Raw genomic sequence first — 21,444 nt, 5'->3', positions numbered from 1 at the left:
AAGCACGATGACGCCAGAGTCGAGAGCGAGTGCGGGGACCAGCGCTGGCTAGCTCCAAATTGGCCCGTTGTCCGTCTTCCGTTCGGGGGTGGGAATTTGCGAAAGAGAGATGCGATTTGTGTATCAGCAAGGCGAAAGCCGAGCAGCAGGTGTGTGAGTGTGAGGTAGTTTGCCCTTTCTAGGTGCTCGATAGAAGGGACGACGGATCCTCAAGTGGATTGAGACGAAATAGAGCCAGACTGACGTAGTGATCACTCAGTCAAAGACGAGATTGCCGAGGAAATGTCAAGGCGAGGAAAAAGAAAGAGAGCAGTTGGCGACAGATGAGGCTCCTGGAAGCGGGACAGAATTGGAGCCGGGAAATATATGTAGTCCCGCAGACGGTTGGTTTGACTCTTCGAATAGTGTTCAATGGCTTTTCTCTTGTTGAATGAATGGAGCCCGATCGAGTGTGACTCTTTCCGTTGCCGTCCTTACTTGTCACTCCCTTGCAAGTTGATGTATGGATATTCTTTTTTTTTTCTCTCCCCTTGTCCACCCGTACCCTCTGTAAATTTTTCAACCCGGTACCCAGACAAGCCGCAAAGACGCAAGGTACCTCGGATTGACGCAAGGACAGGCAGGGCCGTGGGCTCGCCGAAAGCGGAGATGTTGTGGTGCGGACGGACCTCCAGCTTATGAGATGGATCAAGCGCCGCCGATTCGTCCGTCGTCTCAACTCTGCCGATGACAGCAGCGAGAATGCCACCCAAACCGTACGGGTATGGGTGCTGTAGCTTGTAATTGTGTGTGGTTACAGGTGTACCGAGTAGTAACGACGACCGGAGACCAGACACCCTGATGAACCCTCTCGTGCTAAGAAGGGTATGGCGTGAGGGTCTTGATCTGCTTGTGTCCAAACGAAGCGGTGGGAAGCAAGGGCTGCAAGGCTAGGAATGAGCTCTCTGGCCTCTTGCTGGATAGCCGCTGCTTCTGTATGAGGACTGGCGGGTTGGCTCTTGCGTATGAGACCGGAGAATAAAATGTCGTTCTTTGTAGTCTGTGTGTAATGTGTATGCAGCCGTGTCTTTTTTCGTATCCCGAGCTAATATGGTATGGAATTCCTTTGGAAAATGTCTTCTTGCGCAATATCTTTTTTTTTCCGTCCCCCCGTCTTCGTTTCTTGTCTAGCCGCTGGTCGGGGAGTTTTTTTTTTCTTCAATTCTTCACCGACTTATTGACGTGGTTGAGAAAACGGGTTCGCTAGCGATGGAAAAATTGCCTTTCTTTTCAGATCGAGATTCCAGATCGGGGTCCGAGGTTTATATCGCCGTTGCCTTCTCGTAGTCACGGGGATTATGGCATCAAAGAAACCAGGCTTCAGTATCTGCACTTTGCACCTCACAGCGGGGAGGATTGCAGGCCTGCGATGGACAGGGGAAGCCTGTCTGATTCCCTCTCTGCGGGCGGCTCACTCGTACCCAGAAGGGTAACCCGGGACCCTTGTCGTCGGTCTGTGAGAAGTTGAGAAGTCAGAAGAGCTCGTTGCGTGCGTGGACGCTGGTGGGTACGAAGTACGCAGTTTGTGGTCAGGAGAGACTACACTACTTAGCGAGACGAGGGGGATGTGCGGACCAGGGCAAAGCCGCCAAAGACCAAGCAGGGCTTTTAATAGTGCAAATATGGGGAAGTCCAAAGAGAAGCAGAGGTTGATGCACGATGCTGCCGAGAGAGAAGTCTGGGGATGAAGCCAAAGTTCCTCAGTACCTGCCCTGCCTGCCGTGTCTACCTGACCTCAGTGCCAACCTGCCCGCGTCGCCTTGTACCCAAGGGTGCTTCGCAATGTAAGGTAGGCACTTCTCTTCGTACTTTCCTTTACGTACATTCATTCCTTCCTTCTCGACGTTCTCGGGCTTGAATTATGTAAGGCATCACACGTGCAGTGCGGAGTACGTGAGTACGTAAGTACGTATCTACTAGAGTATTCCCAAGGTACCTACACTTTCCAAAACAGCAGCGGTGAACGGTGAATGGTGAATTCGTAGCTGCAATTACGAATCTACCGGATGCCGTCCCTAGAGTACTTAGGTGTGTTTAGATGGTGGCCAAGCATCCACCATTACATGATGGAAACTAGAATGCCAGAATGCCAGGTACAGCTGCAAGGAGGGCATCCCAACACCTACCGGAGTACACTCCTAGAGGCACCACCACAAGATCACTGGACCATAGGACCCTTTCTGAGACGATCGACAAGGGGACTGGGCGGCCCTGGTGTTCTGTTCTGCACCTCTGCACGGAGTACCTACACTACAGTACCTACCTGCTGGACACAGGATGACAAAATGGTACGCAGGCTGCAAGCTGCCTGCTTCGCCTATTGGAAGCCGAGGACAAGGTGCGAGCGATGTGAGGTGTGACCAGGTGACTGGCCATGCGAGGACTAACAAGAGCCAGGTCTGACGCGAACGAGGGGGCTCAATTGTCGTCGAGCCACGGCGATGCATCATTTTCGCCATTCTGTCATCAGCTCACCCCATCGGCCCCGGTGCCTCTTTCATGCCGTCCTGGCCTTGACTCTAGAGCCCTTGCTCATGTGCTGAAGCCATTTTTTGAGCATCCTATTCTGTTGCGTCCGTCTGTACCCAATATACACTGCGGTGCCAGAATTGCATCATAACGACGCCTTGTTAGCTAATAAGTTCAAGATGGCATCGACGTACAACCAACCATTCCGCCTTATGTAAGGAATCGTCCAGGGAACAGGCAAGAAACATGCTCGTGGAGAGTATATCGCGTAGGCTCATGCAGCGGCCGCTCGAAACCTCTACGGCCTCGGTGCGGGCTGCCTCAGACACGCAATGTACCGTTGCACGTCAGATCGAGCCAAGAGGTACATCACACGCCGGGCCGTCCAAAGTCCTTGGACGAAAGAAACAAGCACTTGATGCGCGTGGAGAACAGAACTTCCTGCGGGAACACGAAAAGCGGGAAGAAGGATACAGAGCCGCCACTAGGAGAAGAACATCAGAAAGGGACACCCGTGAAACAGAGACGTTTTCTCTGAGCCAGTGAAGCGATCACGATCTGATGGTTTCTGGGCTCCATACGCATGAACAGTACAACTTTACAATTCCAAAGGGCAGCCAGTCGGCTCGCTCTGCTGTATGCAACGTGCCTCACTGCGTACCCCGTATTATGGAGAGCTTCGACTGCATGACCAGCGAAACAAGACACACCGTCACGGCGAGGGTCCAAGTACCTTGCAGCGGCAACAAACTCACAGATAGGTACGCCGATTTGGTGGATGCCGGTCTGCGAATACCGAACAGTAGGTGTACGTGGACTGTATTCACTAACAGCGTACGATACCATAGTCAACGTGTTTCTGGTACGGCACTTCTTAGCCAGCTTCTACATCGGGGATGGCCAATGAGGTATTTCCTCGTCTTGCCTTTCTACTCGCATCTGCACCGCCATCGTGTTTGTTTCTCCCGTTCCTTGATTTTGAGAAATTGGACACGTCTCCGGCGAGTCCAGACTACCAGACTGAGATTAGTGAGCACATGCCACAGCTGTCTCTCAGCAAAGAACAAACATAATGCAATGCAGCACGGGAGCAGACTCCAGAGGCCGCCGTAATGCAATACCCGGTTTTCTCACTTTCGGCACGTCCCCTTTGATCAGCGGATGTTGCAATTTCCCTCAAAGGGCACAACATGTTGGGGAACAACAGACGACGGGGACACTGATGACCGAAACAACTTTGGTTCTCTGTCAGCGACCCGCCACGGCTCGAGTTGAAGTCTAGCAAATCGTTCGAGTCGGACCGAGTGGGCCATTCCCAGTTCCCACGAGGTTGCTACGCACGCAGTAAGAGCAGCCGAGACTCAGACGTCTGCTGTCTGCTAGCTGTGGGCTTTGCGCGGCTGCGACGGAGGAGCCTCCAAAGCCTCCATCCCCCCGGCCCCGGTATTTCGTGATTCATACGACGTTTTCACATCACCTCATCCACAGCCCTGAGCACGTTTCCCCCCGAATGGGCCCTAAGGAAATCGAGTAAAAAAGCCACATCAGGGTTACCAAGAGGCCGTACAAAGTTCGAAACAAACTCCACTGAAAGGCGCAACTGTTACTCTGAGGGAGGGAACTAAGGCACTACAGTATCCGTAGGCCTCTAACCCACATCCTCGAGAGCCCCACGTCCCGTCGCGAGAGGCTCAGCGGCTCAGAGACTTCAACAACGACTGTGCAACTCAAGGAGTCAGTCATCGACTCATTACAAGCCGGCTTGACTTTCGGTGGAGTACCGGTACCCGTATCCACAGGAAACCACCTCACATAACAACGATGAGCACATTTTAGCTCTTGGGGGTAGAGCGGCTGAATGGCAAAGAGGTGCTCCGAGTCCCCTGGAGGCGTCATGCTCCCGAACGGCGCTGCGAGCTTGAGGCGGTCCGGTGCCTTGTACCTTGGGTATGGGTTGATGGCGTCGTCCGTCCCACCCGCTCCCTTTCTTTCACATCCTGCAAAACAGTGACCCGTGGAGCCATGCCCGTGGACCCGTGGAACCTCTCCGGCCAGCCGCGCCGCCGCCCGTCGCAAAGCAACATGCTCCGGTTTTTTGTCTCCCTTTTTCACTCGCTTCACCTCCACAGACTCACAGAGTACGAAAGATATTGCTTATCATCCCTTCCCGGTAACAACAAAATACAATGACAAAGACGGACTCGACGCAGGGAAGACGATCAGAAATTGTGGAAATGGGCAGAAATTTCAGGATTCCAGAGATTCCAGACCTCAGCGCCTCGCAACCACCCCTGGCACATCAGAAACAAGTCGAGAAAAACTTAATCCCCATGAGAAAGAATTTAGTGGGCAAACTGCAAGGACGACACAGCCCGGAGCCCCATTGACAGAATATCCACTCGTTTCCCTTCGTCCCGGCTCCGTTCTCTGCAAGGGCTTCCGCTCAGCAGTCTCTTCACTTTCCAGAGTCACACACACGCACACTTGTATCCGTACACCGGTGGGTGGGCCTTTTCCCCAACCCGGCCTTTACCTTGCCTTGTTAGTCAAGTCTAGGACGGATCCAACTATCCAAGGTAGGCCGCAAACCACCTACCACAGTGGCTGCTTCATCCACGTTGAGACGGTGGGAACTTGACATGAACGACGTTTCTTCCCGTCCGTCACAGAACACGTATTTCCATCACGTTTGGTCAGAGGAAGAAAGATTCTTCCCCCGGTTTCTTCTCTGGTTCACCGTAACGATGTATTATTGATGCAACATTTCTGTCTCCTTTCCCCTTGGGTCATTGCGGGGATCCCAACCCATCGGGCATCGGAGAGGGCAGCCGACGGAAAATTTTCATCTGCATTTCTCCCCCGTTCCCACAAAGATGCCAAGCTACTGGCCAGTTCTGTGTCTCTGTAACTGGAGCGAGTTTGTTACTGCAAAGGAGTTATGGGGCAGGAGACATGGTTGAGCAGCTAGCGCTTGATATAGCCTACAGGCATGCTGGTACTCTCTATGTCTTGTCAAACTATCTATCCATACATCGTAAGTTTCCTCATGCCATCTGTCGCCGCGTAAGAGGGTCCCTATGCAGAGGGTAATTGTAATGTACAATCTCGACATTGAGAGAACAAATCAACTTTTCTGGTTTCGATGGAACACCGGAAGACTAGGCCCGTGGAGTATCCGAAGGTATGCAACGTAGAAAGTCACCGGAAAGCCCACATCAATCGTAACTGTTCTCCGCCCAAGGGAACAGCATCCGTCAAAGCCGTCGAGCATCGTCTGCATTAATACAAGCAAACTAATAAACAGTGCCGGATGAACGACCGACACTCTGTCTACAAAGTCTCCCGAATAGGTACCTTTTAGTCCGTTGGTACTATGGTAAGTATTATGTCAATAGCCTAATGCACCCTACGCCGGCCGCCGTGGGCTTAAGCATCTCTCTCTTTCCCCCCAGTCCCCAGCCCCCAGTCCAAATGACCGCTATATGGCGATCCCCCAGTCTACTGCTAGATCCGAGAGGCCCTAAACATAACGTTCTTTGTCTTGGTGGCCGAGCTAGAGGACGGTGACTGTGACACATGGAAACGGTGAAGGATGGCACGATGGTCCGTAATGGCGTGTATGTAGGTTCCATCACATTCGTAAGTTCGAAACGGCCGGAACCAGATATGCTGATCAATTTTTCTTGCTTCTGTTCGTGCTGCTAACAGTCGATGGTAGGTAGAACCCTGATCACCTCAGGAATGCGGGGTGTGATGTGATGTGAGCTGTTCGAGCACCAACTGCCGCTTGCTTCATATGCCTAGGTACTACAACTGTACAACACATGATGAGTGGCGATGGCGTGCCATTAGACAATATAGAAACACTATCTCGTCACATTTTTTTCCTCTCGAAAGAATGCCGACTGGTTTCGAAAGTAGGCGTAAGATGCATGTGCTAAGGTCCCATCATGAATCGCCGTCGGCTTGACTGGCGTGGCTGACAACCGTTGGTCGAGGTCTGCTCATATCACGTCTGATATCACCTCTTGAGTTTCCTCGGGGGCATGTCGGAGTCAGTGAATAGGCGGCTGCTGTGAGTGCAAGGCAACGCGCAGACACAATGCAATTGGCAACTCATTGTGCCATCAACCGACGGGAGATACTTACCAGTTCCAGTAGAGGACGCATGCGCGGCAAGAGCCGCGACATGAACGATTGGGGTGACAAGATACGGAAGCGCTCAAAAATTTCAACCTCGTCCACTGAGACTCTTGCATTCCCGACTGTTTGGCTATCTCTGAGCAGGTTCTTGTCATGGTCTAGAATTATCAAGGTGGCTGGCACACTCTACGGCTACCCAGATGGCACGTTTGCGTGTCAACCTGTGATTTGAAAATGACATTCGTCTGCAAAGGGAACTTAACCGGGGGCTTCTTGAGCAAGAGAGTTTCTACAGCATGCCTGTCACGGCATCGAAAGTTCTGCGTGCGTCCCCAGTGGGCGTGCCATTCTGCTACTCAATTAATCTGCCTTTTTCTGCTCTGCGTGGGGGGCTCGGATTTTTTCTCCTTTTGCCATAGCATCCGAAGTCCGACTAGAGTTTTGCTACTGACTGATAGATAGATTGATAGATGATTGATTAGATTGTTCTATATTCCACCAGCTTGGCATCGGCGGGGTTACTTTTGACGCAACTCCCGAGATTTACGGCGATACGGAGAGATACAATCCTGGACCGAGGAGTTGTTACAGATATTCTGCTTATTGCGTATGAGCAGGCAAGAAAACGTCACTTTTCATCTCAACGACGTGCGTGTCGATTCCGTTCCGTTCGGCATGCCTCTTTTGTGTCTAGACCCTGAACTCCCACGGATACGGGCGGCAGTCAGTCTCTCGATATGCACGCCATCAAGCTCGCGAGTTTCAACCCCACGCTCGCGACCCCTCCTCTTCTTTGAGCTTCGTCACTGACGGCAGGCGGCAGAAGACGGCATGGCGTAACCATGGGGCATCCAAGACTATCTTGAACTGTTTCCCTGGTTCTTTTCTTCAACTTTCTGGGCCATCTGTCGCTATCCTGCTATCTGCAAAGCGCCCGCCCATCAGGGTGTGCCGAGCAGCCGCGCGCTCATGAGAACCCCTCGGGCCCCTCGTCACTCACCTTGATGGGTGTGATCCTCGGTGGTCTAAATCACCGAGCCAAAGTGGAAAATCGGTTCCCGATAGCTTGGAATTTCAAAGCTACAAGAAAAATTCAACTCTTCTCTTGCGTTTGGACCTTGTCATTGGTTGTCGTACGTGTTGCTGACGGTGTTTGCCTACCTTAGTTCAGGGTCCTCGCTTACAAGCTGAAAGGGGCCGCCGTTGAAAAGGGCTGAAGCTGAAGCTACGCAGTAAAGCCAAAATCGACGAAAATTTCTGCTTCAGCTCTCGTCCCCCGTACGAACAACCGGCGAAAGCTCTTTTGCCTCTCTCGGCCAGATACACACCAATCGCTTCCACATCCCATCCCACGCATCCATTGAACACACCGTGACTACCCAGGCCACACCGGGCAGGGTCGGATACTTTCGGGATTGTTGAAAGAGTACCCCACGGACTGGTGGGGTTTGTCAACCCTCCTTGACAGGAACCCAGAACCCTTTGGACGCCATCCCGAAGAGCACCACGAGAGACAGGGGTGGGTGGAAAGGAAGCTATCATGCAAGATAACGCCATTTGAGCCTCTGAGAGGTTCGCGAACCGCACTCGCGTCTGCCTGTCTCGTCTCAAGGAGAAACCACCCCCCCCCCCCCTTTACCCCGGTTCAAGTCCTTTTTAGCCCAAAGTCCAGAACATCGCGTAAACGAGGACCTGAGAGGAGTTGGAGAGGGGCGCGCGCGGCCGTATTGTACGCAAAAGTCGAAAAGTCGCAGCAAACCAACGAGAGACGAAAGAACCATGCTTTCCGATTATCGGACATCCTCAACCTGGCCCACGGGAAACGCTCTCATTAGCCTCTTCGCACTTCGTCCCCCTTTTTCCCATGCCCGAAGCTTTTCCACATGAGGCTCAAGAGGCTAGAGCTATCCCGTCTGCGGGTACTGGGGCCGAACCGGCCTCGGACTGTCTTCGGGCCAACGTAAAAACAGACGACAATGGACGGGCATCGTGGGCCAGCCACACTGGGCACACGCGTGGGCGCGAAAGACGATCTCTGGTTCGAAAAATGGGGAAGGAAAAAATTGACTACACACCAAACGAACGGCTCCCGATGAGTCTTATCTATGGAGCATCATTCTATGCGGGCGGGCGGGAAGCGGAGGCTTGCGGAGGATAGTGTGCGGACGAACCCAACCGCAAGAAGCTCGTCGCATCCAAAAGTCGAAAATGCCCCCCCTCCCCCCTTGTTCCTCGCATGGGATGATCTTCCAACCCGCTAACCCTTTTTTATCACTTTCTGGGGTCCATCCATATCGTGGAAGAGAAGATCGTGGGGACCCTGATTGTTCATAGCTTTGACAGTAGCTTTTTACCCGCAGACATCGAGGATGAGAAGAGATGTCTTCTTTCTCTCCTACCTGCATGGCCTTGCCCTTGCTGCTGCGGCAGCAGCAGGGCCTGCGGCTGCCCGCCCGCCTCCACGTTTCCACGCATCGGACGGATATCTTGCCCCATCCGCGGGTGCTTTTTGACCCGGATACGGCAAATGCTTGAGGGTCGGTGACGATGCATCCGTCCCGATGAGCTGTTTAATCCGCGGCCTAGGGTCATTACCATTTCTTCTCACAATGGTGCGCATCGGATGCTGCATGGCACTTGATAATGACTCGATTTTGGGGGTTTTCTGATTTTCTGTATTATTATGTCCATTACTATTGCATTATGGTCATGAATTAAGCCCTCCTCGTTATTATGTCCTCCTCCTTAGTAGCTGGTTCCATTTTGTTCATGAAGTTATTGTTCGTTTTCCTTCCTCATTATGTCCAATTAGTTCCCTTTGTTCAAAGACCGTTTTCCTCCTCATGAATTGGTTGCCTTGTCGTTATCCAAAAGTATGTACGATGAAGTTGAAAATTTGAGCTGTGAAGCAGAGGCTGCCCAATGATGTGTTGTGGCCGAGTAGGTAGGCTTCTCATGCGGTGTTGTAGTACATGTCAATTTCCTTGATCTTGAAGATGGCATCGGCGGCGGGGGGACCGGCGCTCCAGCCCTTGTCGCCGTTGGCCCAGTTGTTGAAGACCCAAGGGCCGGCCTGCGAGGGCACGCTCTGGGTGGTCTGCCAGGTCTGGATGCCGTCGACGAAGAAGCGGACGACGCCGGGCATCCAGTCGATGCGGTACTCGTGCTCCGTGGTGGTCGGGTTCGTGGGGGGCAGGACAGAGAGCCAGGACTTGGGGGAGGACTTGCTCGTGGCCTGGTTCGCGAACCAGACCTGGCGCTTGCCGGCGTTGCTCTGGGAGTTTGCGTCGGAGAGCCACTCAATGTCGGTCTCTTGGTTGTCGTTCTTGTAGAAGAAGATACCTGTTGATGTTGTGTTAGTCTCGAAAAAGTGTTTGATGGTGAGGTAGCGAGATCTGTTGAAGGGGGTAGGCTTACCATTGCAGACACCAGCGGGCTCGGAGAAGACGGCGACGGTCCGGACAGAGGCGTACTTGATGTTCTGGGCCACGGTGACGACCTCGCCAGACTTGTAGGGCTTGGACTTTTGGCCGCCGTCGACCTTGAGGTTGAGGTAGCCGCCGTTGATGTAGGCGTTCTGTGTGACGAAGACGTGCGTGTCGCTGACGGGGTAGCCGCTCACGCGCAGGCCGTCGGGCACCTTGGCGCCGTTGGCGAGCTTGCTAAAGTCCCAGTAGAGCCTGTTGGCGAAGGACATGTTGCCGACGGTGAAGATGTTCTTGACGGCCGTGATCTTTGCCGAGCGCTGAGGCATCGGGGCGGGAGCCGCGGAGGCGCAGACGGCCAGGAGGGCTGTCACGATGAGGGAAGCGCGGCGAGCCATTTTTAGTTTGTTGATGGTGATTAGATATTAGAGACCGGTTGTGAGGATAGGATGGTAAACCTTAGTGAAAAGGTCTTGTTGGTCTTGTTGATGAGGAGGATGTTTGTTGTGTGAGAGAGTTGAGGCTGTCTGGTCTATCCAAAAGCTTCATCATGGCATCCGGGACGAGACGTTTACTTATACCATTCTGGAGTTTGATGTTTGTCTGTCTTCCTTCCCTTGCGAGAACATTATCTTGCTCTGTATCCCGTTGTTTTGCCCATATGCACTGCCGTTCTACACGCAGAACGGCATGCACCCCGCGTGGAGGACCTACCGAGAAAGCCACGCTCGACGCTTGTCAAAGCCGCCGGTCTACGCCGCGACGGCCGTACGGGCCAGATTCTCACAAGCGTCTCGCGGCAGTGGCTTTCGGTGGCTTGATGGGGCTCTTTGGATGGGTTGGTTTCCCGGTTCGCCGGAATAGGGCTGGTATAGATGTGATGGGCGGAGGGACTAACAGGATTTTCTCTTCACTCGCTCTCTTCACCGCGCCATGATAATCGATAGCTAGAGGCATAATAATGAGGACGAAATACTCCTGGTTATGAGTTTCTGTTCGCTTGAACGTCAGGTTCATGGAGCAATGATAGAATTATGAGGAGCGTGACAGACAATCAGAGAAATTAGAAACATCCTTCATAAAGGTGCAACGGCTTCGTTGAACTTTGTGATGGCCATGACCATGACCATAGTAACAACTTCAAATGCCTACCACAGTATCATTGAGCCTCTCTGCAGTATTTTCCAAGCGCTTGGTAAGGTTATGGGTCAAGGCTGTCCAGGCCTCTGGGCTAAGCGGGACGTGGCGTCGCGTGTCTTTCGCATGCGGCTCACGGCAATTGAGATCCGTGCCTCTGTTCTAGGCGGCCGCGGTCGATGCGGGTGCGACCTGAGCTTTGGGGCGGGACTCCGATCTTGAACTACTACAGTCTACAGGGAACGACGGCGGGATCGGGTCCTGTGTTGGGCGTTCTGTTTTTCCTTGGGTGGTGTTGTTGGTTTTGGTGGCGGCCAAAAAACACAGCCAGCTTCGGAGTCAACAAGAAGCCAAGGCCACCTAGAGGTCAAGTCTATGACATGTAGGTTAGCGTTGAGCTAAAGAGCTTAAAGAGCTCAAGAGCTAGAGAACCCAAGGGGGGTGAAGTCGTTCGTACCCCGTTTTTTCTGTCTTCGGCCGGGATATGTATAGGCATAGTATGGTGTCTTGGCTGTTGGTGAGCTGCTCGAGCGACCTTTTCTGAATCCGGTACCTTTTGCTACCGAATGCGGTTTTGCGAACCTCGCACGTCGTCAGCATCGTGAGGGGTTCAAAGAGAACGACCATGGCGGTTGAGAGGGGAGGAGTCTTGACGAGGAACAAACGGGAGATGTCTCTGCCCACATGCCGTTGAGACATTCTCACTTTGATCTCTTCCCTGTCCCCATGCCCACCGCCCCCTCGGAGAGATCCCACCGTGGTCGTTGAGACATTGGCATAAAAGAGTGCGGGCAGTGTTCCTGGCTTGACAATGGAAGACTCTGGGCCACATCGTCAGTCAACGCACATCCCGACGTCGAGCGCCTCTGGGCACTCTGGACTCTGCAGAAATTGATTGTTCTTCCCACTGAGACACATTGGGGGTCTTCTCCTCCCGCTCTCGCCGGTGCGGCTTGAGCCCAGGTCCCCCTCCCTTCTTCGGTATTACATCATACATAGGCGCAAGGAGGCTTTTCGACTAGAGGTGTTCCGTATTAGCTCGCGGGACTGTCAACCCATTTTCTTTCCCTTCCGGATCTGCCATTGGAAATTTTTTGTCCATGTGGGAGGAGGGAGATCTGCCGATGGAGGGGCTAGGAGGAAAGATCCAGACTCAGGTAGTGGGATAGGGTAGTGGGAAAGGTGTATTTTGCACTGGTTTTTACCCATCATGGAATATGCCGTTTACTCGTTTTGTTATTCTCTCCGATCTACGCTAGTCGACTCTGCAAAGCGAACGCTCCATCGGAACGTTATGACGAAATGCTTTCTCAACTGACTTAACGTGGTGATCGGCTTAACTTGCAGTCGTCGCCCGTCGCTTAGAGTAGAGCGCATACTAAGGAAGAGATTTCATCCTGTTCCCGGCCGAATGGTAAATGGACGTGCTGGGCTGACGGCACTACATCTCTTGGCTACATGGGACGGCGCTATTCCTAACGTCAGCCAGTCCGAAGTTTACTGCACAACCCGTCACTATCACAGATCTTCTCTTTAGGATCGTCCATATCGATAATTGGAAACAACGTAAACAAGTGGATGCGGCAGTTGGTCGTTAGATCCAGGTCGAAGTTAGTCACCAAAGTAAAGTAGTGTTCCGTCCGTCCAAAGCAGCAAAGTAGCTCCGTGACTTGGCCCCGCCCTTCCGGCCGGCCCCGGGAAGGGGGGGGGGGGGGGGAAGGGTTCCAGGATCAGCGTTCAACTTGTCCATCTCCCGTCCACTCACCCATGTTGAACAATTCTCTTCCATTAGAGCTCCAACAAAACCTTTGCGAACCAACAACTACCCAGACTCAAGAGCACAGACTTCACCGAGCTCGGTGGATCAAAGATCTCAGCACCTCCCGGGCAAGACGATTGAGTCACAAGCACAGCGAGCTGTCCGATATCGCTCTCGTTTATTGAAGCATCGCTGCGTTGGTCACCTGCAGATCACGAGTGCGATATCGGGATGCCTCTTCTCCAAAGTCTGGAGTCTGCAGAGTCACGAGTCGGATAGAGGAGGGTTCAGAAACCGTTGTGTAACTGTGAGGTAAAAGTATACCTGTATAGATACAGGAAGCAGCAAAGACTGGTGACAACGGAAATCGTTTTCTCGGCACCGAGGTGCACATGGCCGCCCTCCCACCCTCTCCTCCCCGATGGTTACACAGCATCGTGGGGACCCTCTCACACCTGTCTCTATCCACGCGCGCCAAGAGGACCTAAATACAAGCTCCTGGAAGCCACGGTCATGGTTCGTTGCTGTGGAGTTTTGACTTCTGCGCTATGCTACATGTACACTCGATGCCTGCCTGCGGTGATGGAACTCACGGGGGCCTTGGGGGCCATCGGGTTTCTTGATGTATTAAATTTTCACGGCATATGCGCAGCGCAACGAAGGAATCCCGGACGACCTTGATGAGTGTACACTTCGTAAACGTGTATATACACAGAGTGACAGTGATAGAGAGGGGTATGGACTCGTGAAGAGAGAGCAGTGGGCGGACAACGGTGCGCTGCGGCTGATGAGCCGATCATGAAATGGACTCGTCACATCACCCGGGCCCTACTTAGGATCGGGGGGCAAGATCCTATGTAGAGTCTGCTTGGTAGAGGATAGCCATTGCTCGGCGCCCCCCTCCGCCTGCCGGCATTGCATGGGTTGGTGGTCTCTCAGGGTCCAGAGGAGTTCCGCATGCGGACAAGTCACGCGACCTTGACTCATATTGATGTGATCTTGGCAAAATTCATTCACGGGCTAGAGCCTAGAGGCCACAACGCGTCGAACGTTGCGGGCGCTGCTGTTGTAATGCGGTGTAACTATCTCTCTTGGGCATGGATGTCATGGAGTTACACGAAACGGATCAGCGGACTGGCAACGATCGAAATTTCGCGGAATCCTTATCACATTCTGAACCTTGATGGCTCCGAACCCTGATGGTTCAAGGTGTATGCTAGGTACCTTGAGAAATTACTGAAATTCGCGTGATCATAATTCCATACCATCAACTCCAAGTGGGAATAGTGCCAGTAACAAGAATGAACAAACCAAAGAGGCAAACGCTAGACTCCTTCGACAGTACCACTATCCCATTCACCTCCATCTCTGGCCCGGTATTATCGTTGACAGACCAGGCTTCAGGCTAACTACAAAGAAACAGAATAACCCACGCGCCTGCAAAAACCAAACTCATCTGTTATAGTACGTCTGGTGTTCCTGCCTCGTACTCATCTCCGCACGGTCATCCGGGTCCGCACTGAGCTCCTGCGGCTCCTGCGGCGGCGGCTCGTGCCGTACCTCGGCCGCCGTCGGCTGCGGTGTCTTCTGGTCGCCCCTCGCCGGCGTGTACTCGGGCAACGGCGGGCTCACCCCGGTGGCGACCTGCACCATGCTCACCTGCGGCATCCACATGTTGCCGTGGGCGTCGTACTGCGGCTGATTTAGCAGCGTCGTCGTCTCAGGGAAGTACGCCTGCTGCGGCGGGTACGACGCCGTGGACGATATGTTTGTGAGCGTCGTCGTGCCCGCGAGAGCCGCTGGTGTAGTCGTGTATGACGGCTCGGAAGGTAGCTCTACCGGCGGGCCCATGTGCGGCGGCACCGTATGCGCGGACATTGGGTGCGGTGATTGCGGATGTGCGGACAGGGGAGGAGGCGTGAATGGAGAAGGTCCGTATGGTGGTGAGTAAGGCGATGCCGCGGGTGGTGACCACGCTTCTGACATGCTCTGGGCGTGATATACGTGGCTTGGTCCTGGCGGCGATGCTCCGGTGTGGAATCGGTCTGACCGACGCTTACGGACCAGGAAGAAGCATCCCAAGGCGATGGCGCCGACTAGAACTGCAGCTCCTATCGCGATGCCAATGATGGCACCTGTAGATAGGCCTCCTGTGGGAGCAGGAGTACCGGTACTGCCGACATCTCTCGTCGGCGTACGGCTCGGAATACTGGCCGTGAGCGTGATGAGGAGGCTGACGTCGGTGTAGTCGAAACCAGCCGCCGGTGCAGTCTTTGTAGCGCCGCCGTTGCCGTTGCCTCCTACTACGGCAATGACTTCGTCCTGTACGGCGTATGTTGTCTTGTTGGGCTTGTATAACTCCCAGACAACCTTGCCGGCATTCTGTTTCCCGAGGTCCGCGTTGTGGGTTCCCCACTGCCCGGGCGAATCGCAGTCTTGGGAGAGCGGAAACGTGCCACCCGAGATAATCATTTGCGCACGGCCAGGTACGATGTTGCAGGACATTGAATGGTGAGGGTAGTCTCCTGTCCCGTTGCGGCCGATGGGGTACATCTTGATCCAGGTAAAGGTTGGGATCGAGAGGATGTAGAGATCGTCGAATCCCGCGCCCAGCACGCCTGGAACATTGGCGCCGCCGTACATGTAGCTGGAATATGTGTTAGATGGGTTGCAAATAGTGAGTATGGACATGAAGCAATGTACTCACATATTGTAGGACGACTGGTCTCCTGCCCAAGTTACGCCCGCGCAGAATCGTCGTCGCATTCCAGGAACATCACCTGAGGCTTTCTGCGTGTACCACTTGCTGCTGAGCACGTCGTATATGAATATCTGGTCCATGGGCTGGCCAATGGTAGAACTTCCATTGCCAGCCAGATCCTGTATGCCCCCAAAGTAGATGAGCATTCCGCCGTCTCCAGCGGGGATGTAATGCAGGCTGCCCTCGGCACGTCGTACATTGTCAGGACTTTGTAGGTGTTAGTATCATGTGCATTCGCTTGACCAAGGTTCCTCTCCTTACCCAGTGTTGTTGGCAAAGCTATTGGTATCCATGGTGTATCTCACCAAGCCGGTCGTTGCGACTGGCGGACCAGTGCCCCATCCAGGAACGGAGGCGTTGCTCAACCATCCACCATAGTAATATGCTTCGCCGCGCGTATCGACAGAGACTCCCGCGCCGTAGCTAACCTTTGATATCGAAGCCCCCGTACGAGATGGGCCGAAAGAATCCCATTGATTATTCAGGATATCATAGCCGTATAGGTTGAAGGGCATAGGCGATTCCCCCGCATTGCGTTCCCCGCCAAACAGATAGAGTCGCTTGTTGACATTGTCAGACCAAAGGGCACCGCCGGCGACGTTAGGAATTGATCCATTCTTGGAGAGATTGGCGTAAAGGGGGGGCATCCCCGAAGCCGTAGATGAAGACAGATCTTGGTATAGAAGCCATGTATCTGAACAGGGTGTTAGTGGGAACTGAATGTTGCCATTGGATGAAAAAGGAGACGGGACTGCAGGTGTGATTTTTGAGGTGATATACTTGAGTAGTTGGCTGGAAAAGATGAAAGTGGATTCCAATTCACAAGGCCGCCATCGATAAAGAGCTTGTTATCGACGACAGCGGTCTGGTGCCCAAAGCGACGGCAAAAGTCGTTGACCGGATCATTCTGCGCCAAAGTTGATGCCGGGAGCAAGGCCAGGGCCAAAACCGTCAACAAGGGGCTAGAGATTGCCATTCTGTGCGGTGATCCGCGATCCGTGTTATCTTCCCGCCAGCGGTATGTCGATCCTGATCTATCCGCGGACCAGGTTCCTGGTGATACTCGACCCTCAGTCGGAAAGGATCATGCGCATAACGTGTGAAGATGAGCAAAGGGAGTGGACAGTCGGCTAATTGAGAGTTGATTGATCGAGATCTCCCACTTTGATGTATGTCTCGGGAGGTGGAAGTGGGCTACTTGACGACTGCAAGGCAATGATCGTCTGGTCTGATACCTTGGTCTAAACAGTGGAATGTGATAAAATTACGGAATTTCTAAAAAGTTGAGATGAAGAAAATGGAAAGAAGGTAACGTAACGATGGTAGATCAGTCTTGACAGGACATTGACTATCACTTCACTCGAGAACGAAGGACGAAGGGAAAAGGAAAGTTCAAACAAAGACAAGAACGGGGGAGGGGCCTCTCGAAGAATGGGAAAGATAGAGAAAACAGAGTTTGGGCTTGTCAACATATCGGGGTTGTTGACAAGCACCAGCGGCAGCGTCAGAGACATTTCTGATCTGCAGCGTCCGGACCAGGCCGGATCCAGACGAGCTGACGGGGGCTCCGTTCCAGACCAGAGGCGGACGGGTGAGGGAGCTGGACTCCTAGTCCGAGGTCTGGAGCGCCACGCATCGAGATGGTTCGCTTTGCCAAGTACCTGTTGCTCTGGTCTCCTGCTGAAGTTCAATCCAGAGGTAGAGCAGATCATGCGTGAGTTTACGAGGCTTTGCGGTAACCCCAAGGTGGTTCTTCTGGTGGGCTCGCCTCTTGTTTTGGTTGTATTTTCATGGTTTGTAAAACACGAAAGTTAGAAATACCACTTAGAGCGTGCTATCCTGTGTTGAAATTGTTAGCAACCTTTACCCTTGGCGAGACGGAGACAGCTTACAGGTATCAACTATGGTGAGCCAGTGGATGCCCGGCACGCCGGATTTACAGAAGAACACCATGGCTCCTGCTGACATACAGCACTGATCCATCATCTGCTAGAAAATTGATGCAGAAGCATAGCGAAATGTAGCGTATCGGAGACAATGGAGAGTGGCAGCACCAGCTTGACACGAACACGGCGTAGGATGTTATGTGCAGTTGGACGGAATAGGGAAGCGCTTGAGCTTGGCTTGTCCTGACTTGGACTGTAGACCCAATGGAATGGCAGGATTAGCGGGACTTGGCTCAGCTTGCTCGAGACTAGTCTCCTCTGGGTTGGAAACTTCAGCAAGCCACATGGCATTTGAGTCCGCGTTCGCATGCAGGCATGACAGGGCTGAATGGGGAGAGGCGCTGTCAAAGGAGGCTTGCGGATTCGTATGTTAGCTAGGCATCATGTGAGAGTAGAGGTGCTGGCATACGATGAGCAAGTCATCGTGCAAACCAGACGTAAAAGGTACGCGTCTTGGCCCACGTGGGGTGTTATGCAGCACAGCAATGAAGTTGAGTAATTGAAGTTGAAATTTGCGGGGATTGATATATATCTCCACCGCTTCCCAACCTCGATGTTGGTCTGACTTCTCTCAGCCCACTCAATGTTTGTACAGTATACATCCATTACTTTGGGACCTGCTTCCTTCAGGTAGCCCTAATTTTGTTCCGCCAAGACATGAGGTGTCCTATTCATAGACGAAGGGTATTTTGGGGCGGAAGCAACGCGATGTAACAACTCCGCCAACTGTTCCTTCAACCCTTCGTCCTCCGGATGGTGATGCGCAACGACCTTGAAGGAAGCAGCGCTGTCCTCCCCCAAACCCTCTCCGAGTAGACGGCGAACTATGTCTCCAGAACGGTCCACATCTGGGAAGCGCCTTCTGTTGTCCCAGCATCGAATAAGCGCCTTGACCGCAGTCTTGACATCAGAAGCAGATGAGCCCTCACCAACCCAGTGACCCTCTTTCAGCCCAAGCTTGAGATATCTCGATACTGCCGGTAGCTGAAACGCCTTGGCCGAGATGATCAGACAGATACCACAGAGATCAGGACTAACAGGTAGACCATGCTGTCTCTGGAGAGCAAAGATGCTGTTAATAAAGGGAAGGAGGTCGATGAAGGGCCGTAACCTGGGTGGCTTGGTGAGGAGCCGAGATAACACAAAAGCAATATCCCGATCCGCGTTGTGAATGAGCTGAAATCCCTTCTCCCCATGCTGAAGTAGAAACTGCAGGTAGCGCTGAAGGCTCTGGAGATCTTCCAGTCGTCGAATAAATGCTCGAGTTTCCCGTTGGCGCTTTAGTGGTAAAGAAGCCGTGGTGGGCCTTCGTTGGAGCAACCAGCTCAAGAAGTTCTTATCGTCTCGAAGCGAGGTCAATGGAATTGCGTTCTTCGAAGCAACCGACTTCAGATCACACCAAGCATCATTCTGGTGTGGTTTTTCCTCCGTTAGGCGAATCTGGGTTTGCGGACCGACTCGCGAGTCGCCTTTCAGAGCGGCCGTCATGATGTCGAGATCTGTGACCTGCCAGTGCTGATACCAAGGATGGCTGACGCTGACCTTGGCAAATTTTTCGCTGTCACGCTGGCGTTCATACTCAAAGTGCTTGATCCGTTGCCACGTGGCGTCGACAATGGAGTTCTGCTCCCATTTCTTCCTCTGAGTCTGCATCTCATCTTTATCGTATGGCCGTGCGATTGGGTTGTCCCAGCTGTCCAGGTCGAGAACCACCTCTGGCACCTCGAAGGGCCGCCATGAGTATGGGACTAGCGGCTCTGCCGGCCTCTTCTTTTCGTGAACACGCGGCCGTTGTAGCCGAGCCAGCGATGGCGCCGTAGTGTGCAAGCAAGCAGTTGCACTTCTGCGAGAGACGCCTGCGGCTCTCAGTGGCCGCATGACTGAGGTGTATGGCGAATTAGTCTTCGATAAGCTTCGGTCACCTTCAGAGGCTATTCACGGACACGCGAGCGTTGCTCAGAAAAGTCGTCTGATCCTGGGGAGCCGCATACTGAGAGGGGGCGCGTCAAGGTAACGAGATGCAAGGGCACTCTCGGCGCAGGGGTGTTGGGGCAACGACAGGGATGACCCGGCCGCACAGCCACGGGTGTTTCTTGCAGGAGTCCGTTACCCGTATGGATCCTGCGGGGGAGCGGTGGTGGGTCGATCTATTCTTCCGACCTTCAGCCACATATGCCATACCCATCAGCCACACGGATCGACAAGGCACCCAGACTGTGGCGGCGGTACCTATCGGAGAAACGTCGGTCGAGTCGCACTTGAACATCCATTATCGTCCCCCAATGAGATCCCACTTCTTCGTCACTTTACTTCACATCACCATACAACCACCAAAATCATACATCGCGATTCCTGAACAACCCACATCTACACATCTTGCGACCGGCAACACCTTAGACGATTCGCAACACATCCAGAATGCCTCCTTCCAAGAAGAGAAAGACGAATATGGGTACCGCCGCCAAGGAGGAAGCCAATACTGCAGCGCCAGCAAAATCTGTCGCGCCTGAAGAGACCAAAGCAACGGAACCTAGCACGATCACGAAAACCGCATCCGCGACAGCAGAGACCGCAGCAGCACCACCACAGCCCACGGCGGAAGATGCCGCAGCAAAATCACAGGACCGCTTGGCGCGCTTCAAGGCCCTCAAAGCCCGCGCTAAGAACTCGTCCGACCAGAATTTGAAAGAGGCGACGCTCGAATCACAACGTCTCGCATCAGACCCCAGCCAGCTGACGGCGATCCACCGCAAGCAGGCCGTCGCTTCGCAGAAGCTGCTCAAGGCCGACATTGAGGACGCTGGTGGCGACTTTGAGCGGAAGCGCGCCTGGGACTGGACGATTGACGAGAGCGAGAAGTGGGATAAACATGTGAAGAAGAAGGAGGCGCACCGCGACAACAACGCATTCCAAGATTACACTGCCGAAAGCAACAAGGTGTACAAGCGCCAGCTGAGGAATATTGCCCCCGACATGGAAAAGTACGAAAAGGACAAGATGGCGGCTATCGAGCGCGCCGCTGCTTCGGGCGGCCTCGATATTGTTGAGACCGAGGACGGAGAGCTCATCGCGGTGGATAAGGACGGGTCTTTCTACTCGACAGCCGACTCAACCACATTCGCACAGAATAAGCCGGACAAGGCGGCAGTGGATCGGCTGGTGGAAGACCTTAGGAGGGCGGATGCGAACAGACTCAAGAAGAGAAAGGACCGCATGGCACAGAACGGCGACGACGGTGACGTGACGTACATCAACGAGAAGAACAAGCAGTTCAACCAGAAGCTGGCGCGCTTCTACAACAAGTATACTGCGGAGATTAGGGACAGCTTTGAGCGAGGAACCATGATTTAAGCGCTGGCGTTTGGGATAAATTGGGATGCTCTTGCGTTCAGAGACCTGTTTAATGTACCTGCATAGTCCGGCTAGGAATCTAAAGAGTAACGGTGCTAACCGTGCGTTCCTTCCAACGTTCATCCGATCGCCTTTCCCCGTTGCCAGAATATACACCCGAATAACACAGAGGGAAGCCCTTATACCCCCCCTCAAATCCATTCCCGTCACCAGCCAGCAGGCACCCGTCTAGGTCGACGGGCCAGGTCAAACTGGCTGGGTGGGGGAGTGGTTAATGGTCAACAATGTATACGCCAACCAGCCTACTCGACGACAGGCTTAGCGAGTACCTGAGTTCGAATCCCAGCATGAGCACCAAGAGATGTAGCCACACCGGTGGTGAACTCTTTTTTTCGTCTTGCGGGTTAATTGATA

At 53.4% G+C, this 21,444-nt stretch overlaps 8 protein-coding genes across 8 annotated transcripts; 3 read left to right on the top strand and 5 right to left on the bottom strand.

Moving 5' to 3' along the window:
- Positions 1-2,324: 2,324 nt before the first annotated feature.
- Positions 2,325-3,054, top strand: CTAM01_05801 (uncharacterized protein; the record flags this gene model as incomplete). Its single annotated transcript, XM_060521831.1, has 3 exons — positions 2,325-2,377; positions 2,437-2,616; positions 2,688-3,054. 3 exons carry the CDS (start codon positions 2,325-2,327, stop codon positions 3,052-3,054), a joined length of 600 nt encoding a protein of 199 aa, XP_060383500.1.
- A 6,550-nt stretch (positions 3,055-9,604) lies between these two features.
- CTAM01_05800 (uncharacterized protein) lies at positions 9,605-10,474 on the bottom strand (the record flags this gene model as incomplete). The annotated part of the gene is made up of 2 exons (XM_060521830.1): positions 9,605-9,993; positions 10,069-10,474. The coding sequence occupies 2 exons, from the start codon at positions 10,472-10,474 to the stop codon at positions 9,605-9,607; spliced, it is 795 nt and encodes a 264-aa protein (XP_060383499.1).
- Positions 10,475-10,626: 152 nt separating this feature from the next.
- On the top strand, positions 10,627-11,013 carry CTAM01_05799 (uncharacterized protein; the record flags this gene model as incomplete). Its single annotated transcript, XM_060521829.1, has 1 exon — positions 10,627-11,013. One exon carries the CDS (start codon positions 10,627-10,629, stop codon positions 11,011-11,013), a length of 387 nt encoding a protein of 128 aa, XP_060383498.1.
- A 3,411-nt stretch (positions 11,014-14,424) lies between these two features.
- Positions 14,425-16,709, bottom strand: CTAM01_05798 (cell wall anchored protein; the record flags this gene model as incomplete). Its single annotated transcript, XM_060521828.1, has 4 exons — positions 14,425-15,619; positions 15,680-15,940; positions 15,995-16,427; positions 16,514-16,709. The coding sequence occupies 4 exons, from the start codon at positions 16,707-16,709 to the stop codon at positions 14,425-14,427; spliced, it is 2,085 nt and encodes a 694-aa protein (XP_060383497.1).
- A 528-nt stretch (positions 16,710-17,237) lies between these two features.
- CTAM01_05797 (uncharacterized protein) lies at positions 17,238-17,369 on the bottom strand (the record flags this gene model as incomplete). The annotated part of the gene is made up of 1 exon (XM_060521827.1): positions 17,238-17,369. The coding sequence occupies one exon, from the start codon at positions 17,367-17,369 to the stop codon at positions 17,238-17,240; it is 132 nt and encodes a 43-aa protein (XP_060383496.1).
- A 446-nt stretch (positions 17,370-17,815) lies between these two features.
- CTAM01_05796 (uncharacterized protein) lies at positions 17,816-17,965 on the bottom strand (the record flags this gene model as incomplete). The annotated part of the gene is made up of 1 exon (XM_060521826.1): positions 17,816-17,965. One exon carries the CDS (start codon positions 17,963-17,965, stop codon positions 17,816-17,818), a length of 150 nt encoding a protein of 49 aa, XP_060383495.1.
- Positions 17,966-18,315: 350 nt separating this feature from the next.
- On the bottom strand, positions 18,316-19,557 carry CTAM01_05795 (uncharacterized protein; the record flags this gene model as incomplete). The annotated part of the gene is made up of 1 exon (XM_060521825.1): positions 18,316-19,557. The coding sequence occupies one exon, from the start codon at positions 19,555-19,557 to the stop codon at positions 18,316-18,318; it is 1,242 nt and encodes a 413-aa protein (XP_060383494.1).
- Positions 19,558-20,097: 540 nt separating this feature from the next.
- CTAM01_05794 (SYF2 splicing factor) lies at positions 20,098-21,030 on the top strand (the record flags this gene model as incomplete). The annotated part of the gene is made up of 1 exon (XM_060521824.1): positions 20,098-21,030. The coding sequence occupies one exon, from the start codon at positions 20,098-20,100 to the stop codon at positions 21,028-21,030; it is 933 nt and encodes a 310-aa protein (XP_060383493.1).
- Between the last annotated feature and the right edge of the window lie 414 nt (positions 21,031-21,444).

Source organism: Colletotrichum tamarilloi (assembly GCF_030869305.1).
Source record: "Colletotrichum tamarilloi strain Tom-12 chromosome Unknown Scaffold_15.1, whole genome shotgun sequence".
NCBI classification, from domain to species: domain Eukaryota; kingdom Fungi; phylum Ascomycota; class Sordariomycetes; order Glomerellales; family Glomerellaceae; genus Colletotrichum; species Colletotrichum tamarilloi.
This window is presented reverse-complemented; position numbering and strand designations above follow the sequence as displayed.